We start from the raw sequence: 5,498 nt of genomic DNA, 5'->3' as shown, positions 1-5,498 counted from the left end.
CTCTTAGGCTTGATTCAAATTGCACAATAGTGTTGGCGCTACTTGCAAATGCTACATTCACAATCCACAAGTTGAAAAAGGTTGGAAGGTTGAACACATTAGATCGGAAGGCTGCGCATCGCTCTGAGGAGTGCTTGCCTGCCATCTCCACATTTCTCACCTATCTTTGAGGCAAGCTAGAGCTACGCGACTTCAAGAGGACAAAACTCCTTTCTGGTTTGCGAGGGATTGCAGTTGGTAGCTAGTCTTACAATGGAGTTTAGGCTTTGATGTGTGAGTTAAATGGTTTTTATATCTTCGCCCATGTGAAAGTGATCATGAAATACTATACCAAGTAACATCATGTGGAATTTTTTTTTTTTTTTTTCAAAACTCACAATTGTGAGTGAATTATATTGATCACCTCAAAAAATTACAAGAACTTGCCATGCTCGTGCCGAGCCATGACACCATCCAGAGACCAAACTTACATCAGCTATCTGGGGAGCCACCCCTAACAACTTGCCCCCTGCCCTTGATACACCAGGTTCCTTAGCATGTTCTTCACTAATCTTCTAGTTTCATGATTTTCCCCTTACCTGTGCCTTGTTGACATCATGTGCAATTCTTAAAAGGAGATGTGCCTTCATATTTTCCTTTGAAAATTTAAGCATATGTAACTTTCACAAACTATTTTTCACAATTTCAATCCTGGATACTCACACAAATTTGTCACTCCCCCTAATAATTGGCCTGTTTACAATAAGTTTTTTGTTGTTTTGCATGCAGAGGACATACATCCACACTTCATGAGATGCATTGCAAGAAGCGAGATATGCTTAGCGAGAGCCCCTCACACTCGAGGAAACTATTCAAGCACCTACCCGAAGATAGCATGGGGAAGTTGAAGGAAAGGAGCCAAGGAAGCCATTGTTTACAGTGGACAATCTACGTCGGGGGTTACCTATAAGTATAGCACGTGAGCTCACTTGGAGGGGTTTTTGATATATTTCAAGAGTTATAAAATTAAATGTACAAAAAGGATTGACGAACGAAAGTAATTAAAAAAGTTACAAGTTTACTGATTCAGAGTGAAGAGTGTGTATAGAGGCGTTTTATAAATACCTCTTGAAGTGTATGCGTAGAGGAGTTTTATAAATAGCTCTAGCCTAGAAGTGGGCAACCTCAAGAGGACGGAACTCCTGAGTCCTCCTTTCTGGGTTGGGTTGCTAGGGATTGCACTTGCTGGCGATGGCGACTCAGCATGAGTCTCTGATGTCCGCCGGTAATCTGAACCCAACCTTAGCAGCTTCGAGGTTTGACTATCGGAGATGAGGTCCACCATTCTCCATGTCAAGGATCCATTGCCAGCATTTTAGGGACATGACCCCTTCAATTGGATTAAGACTTTAAAAATTGAATTGAATTATCACAGCCTCCGCCATAGCCTCAGCTCACGGCAGGTGCCTTCCTCACTTCTTCGACCTGGCACCGCGCTCCCCGTTTCCTTCTCATTTCCTCGCCATCCCCACGCTCCCCCCTCCTTCCTCATCTCCCTCGCTCCTCCTGTTTTTATGGCCTCCCACGAATGGCCTCCCCCGCCCCCTTCTCTCAAATCTTCCTCCTCACGCCGCAAACAACTCTCCAGAGACGCTCTCGCTGCTGTCGACTGGCACAAACCCCGCAGATTCGAATCCCTCAGCGACGACGAGGACTGCTTGCCTTCTCCTCACTCCAGAGACCCGCTTGAGAGCGCATGTCAGAGCTCGGGCAAGGGAGCCTACTGCAGCTCTGGCTACGGCGATAGCAAAGGCTTTCGAAGCTTCGTATACAGTAGTAATTGCAATGCTTTGCAAAGCTCTGGCTATGGCGATAGAAACCACATAAAACACAGTGCAAACATCACCTGCTCCAACAAAGAGGCCAAGGTAAAGCTCCCTACAAATCGTAGAGTTGACCATGCATCTCTTGCTCCGCATCAGAATTCTGCTCCACTTTGGCTGAATGCTTGCCCTTGCTCAGGCCCTCTCAAGCTTACTGCAGGGAGGACTCATCCCAGCCGGTCTGACATGCCGGTGAACAAGAAGAGCGCATTTAATCCTAGGGAACCTTTCTCTCCTCAGATCACATGCCTTGGGCGTGTGCGAGTCAAAGAAAATCATGGCCACAACACAGATCACTCCGTTTCAGAGGGCGAAGATGAGAGAGACACACACGAGGTCAAGAAGCAAATTGTAATTGACAGGAATAAGAAGGAATCTGCAGAGAAGAGAGGCTGTCTTGCAAGGAGGAAGCGGAGAGAAGCTGTGTCAGCTGTTGCCACATCAGAGACAGCAGCGACACGCAGAGAGCGTGCAGCTGCCTTGGCTAGATCATTGACTAGCTTGCTTGAGGATTTACGCAAGCTTGAGATGGAAAAGGAGAGTTATGAGCCAGCAGTACCACCCCCAAACTCTCTGCTCTTGATGAGAGGTCTGGGGACTGGAAATAAGTGGCGTGTCCAAGAGATCACCAGGATCTGTGATGAGGATGATTTCCTCGCGAAAGAGAGTGCGAGTGCGAGTGATTGTGAGAACACAATCAATGAAGCTCTTTGTTGGCCTGGCATGAAGATGAACATGGAAAGAAGTGCATTTGCTGAACAAGCTCGTATTAAGGAGTTTGTTAGTAGGAGTGTCCAGAGAGAGCATGAGGCATCCCAACAAGCGCTTCCCTTATCAGAAATAAAGAGCAATTCTTTAGCTCAAAGTATTTCGCTTTCAGAGCCAAAGAGCAAGGTGCCAGTGGATTGTTTGAAAGAGCGTCCGCAAGAGCTTGCTTTGTGGCAAAGGCGTGCCATTGCAAAGCTTGATGCCATCGATACCAAAACTCCTGTGAAACTACCAGGTATACGGCCCTCTACCAAATAGGATGACAAGGCAGTCATTGAGAACTGCAGCAGCAAAGGTGAGCTCAAGGCAAGTTTCTTTCTTACAAATATCTAATCTTGAATATTCGACTGAAGGGGGCCTTTGAGTAGGAACCAAGGTGGTTTCAGCAGATTGTTGACTTCTGCATCCATTCATGTTTCTGTTCATTTGTCATGTCTGAAATCTTCACAAACAACACATTTGTTGGGGTTGGAATCACTGTTTTTAAGAGCAATAATATGTACTATATACAGATTTTGTATGGACATCTTTACACAAACAAGTTAATTTTTACACAATCAATACCAAGAAAATTTGAGTTTGGGATAAGTGGCATGAGCTTTTGCTCGTAATTTACCTCGTCAAGAAATCGACCTGTATCAATAAGCTTGTGATGGATCTTGCATCAGAAGGATGTACAAAATGCGATGTGTCAACTTTGTAATGAAGGTCTTGTCATTGGATTGCAAGAGTCTTATATTGTTTTATGCTCGCTGCTACTTAGAACCTCGAGGAAGTGAGTTTTGGGACAATCAAGCACCTATCTCCTCAGGCAATGGTGTTGAGATGATTTTGGTCCTTGATCTCTTCATAGCGCGTTCATAGGATGTGGATTGGAGAGGAAAAATTGTAATTGAAAAGTTGGGGTGTTTGTGCTTCGACTATGGTCTTGCGCTTGCAGAGACTCTAAAAGTACTCTCTGGTCACACTTTGAGAGGAGGTGAGTGTTTGTTTTCCCCTTCTCGCATAGCCTTGTCTACCCAACACTATGAGAGGAGGGAGGTATGCAAGCCAAGTCTTGCAATCACATTACAATCTTCAAGGCTTTTAGGGAAAGAAAAATAGAGAGATACTCACAACTTGAAATTACAACTCACAATCTCACACACCCGACTCCGTGAGGTGGAGCATCTGAGTTGGATAAGGTTGGTCAACCCATCACATAGACTTGGGGAACAATCCATAAGGGCTTCATGTCACATGAGTTGTCAAGAGGGTTTGAACCCAAGACCTTGGACACAAGAGAAGAGGCTCTTGCTATATTAACTGAGCTAGCACTCTCACAATTGAATCTTCAAGGCTATTAATTGAGCTAGCACTCTTACAATTGAATCTTCAAGGCATTTTGAACATCAGGCTTAGGCTTCAACATTGCACTTTGCTGAAGTTATAAGATCAATTCAATCTTCAATTTTGCTTAATTATGAATTTTTGTTGGCATTTCACCACCACAATGCTGTGGGGGGGGGGGGGGGGGATTTTTTGTGGGATTGATAATCATCTATAAAATGTAAAGGGTCGCTCTAGGGAGGTATAGAGAGAGAGTTGGTAGGAATGGAAGGTGAGCCATAAAATTGGGTATAATAAAATGCTTGTCGATGGCAACTGTAGATGCTTGCTGTGTTGCTTGAGGCACCTCTTTGTACCTCCGAGATGGAGGCCATGGTTGTGGCTGGACATATGCATCAAAGGAGGCTCCTTTGAGACGTGTTTCCACAAGATTATTCATATTTTGGACCATTGTCATGCTAGGGACCTCGACATGAACATTTGAATAGTCTACCATGTTGGTAGCCTACAAATGATTTCCTTACCTTTCATAATTATAAAAAAAGATCATTAGTCTAACGATTACCCAAAAAAAAAAAAACCTACACTTACACTTCTACGCTCCTCAACACAAATGTGATCTAACAAGAGCTTTGCATTTGCAAGAACTCTCAATCCACAAGAATGTCCGTCGTCCTAATTCAGTACCTTACAACTCAAATTAGCATGTCCTCCCATATTTGCTCTTGGATCAATGCTTCTAGGGCAAGCACAGGTTTTTGAGCAGACCTGCATGATTAACCAAAGGGTGATGACGTGCTATCAAAATTGGAAAACTAAATAATGAATAATTACGTTTGGAGAGTCCCATGGAACCCATGCGCTCAAGACAACACTTACTTTTCATTGTATGCTAGAAGTAAAACCTTGGTCGTGTCCATGTTGATGAATTAAAAGCAATCAATGATATCAATCAATGAGGTAGACTTCGAGATGAGCACCATTGATAGCTGTGCATCTAGTACAACAACCTCGGATTGAAGATTCCACGAGAGGTTGGGGACCAGCATGCTGCGAGTAGAAAGAAATTTGATGAGGTGACTATACATGTTTTTAATAAAAAAACGAAGCTTTGCAAAACAAATTTCACATACCATAGACTAAAATTTATAATTTGGTATGTCAATGGTAATCTCCTAAGGCCCAAAGAGAAAGCACAAAATGCGTCCTCCTCAAAAAAGAGCAGGGTGTCCTTGTTGGCTTCATCAATAGCCAATGCTATATCTCTATCGTTTGACTCATCGTAGGACTCTTCATCTACTGGTTCTTGGACCCATTCCAGATTCATACGTGTGCCATACATGTGTCGGGTGGTAATAACATTTGTTACCTTTGAATTGGTGAAATTGTCAAAATGTTGTCCATTTTTCTATCGAACATTGTCACTACCTAAACCGCAAGAGCCTCAAGGAATTGATATCCAAGAGCATGAGTGTCACTCTATGGGCATGGGCTGTAAGTAAGTAGCTATCTTGGAAAAGCTCAATAAGGAAGTCTTCG

At 43.6% G+C, this 5,498-nt stretch overlaps 1 protein-coding gene across 1 annotated transcript; it reads left to right on the top strand.

Annotated features, from left to right (window-relative positions):
- The first annotated feature begins 1,153 nt into the window (after positions 1-1,153).
- On the top strand, positions 1,154-3,191 carry LOC147448564 (uncharacterized). The gene has a single exon (XM_086522412.1). It carries the CDS (start codon positions 1,554-1,556, stop codon positions 2,886-2,888), a length of 1,335 nt encoding a protein of 444 aa, XP_086378538.1. The 5' UTR covers positions 1,154-1,553; the 3' UTR covers positions 2,889-3,191.
- The last annotated feature ends 2,307 nt before the right edge of the window (positions 3,192-5,498 follow it).

This window comes from Adiantum capillus-veneris, chromosome 10 (genome assembly GCF_014529385.1).
Source record: "Adiantum capillus-veneris isolate H3 chromosome 10, ASM1452938v2, whole genome shotgun sequence".
In the NCBI taxonomy this organism is placed as follows: domain Eukaryota; kingdom Viridiplantae; phylum Streptophyta; class Polypodiopsida; order Polypodiales; family Pteridaceae; genus Adiantum; species Adiantum capillus-veneris.
The sequence above is the reverse complement of the archived record's forward strand: the minus strand, read 5'-3'. Positions and strand labels throughout refer to the sequence as shown.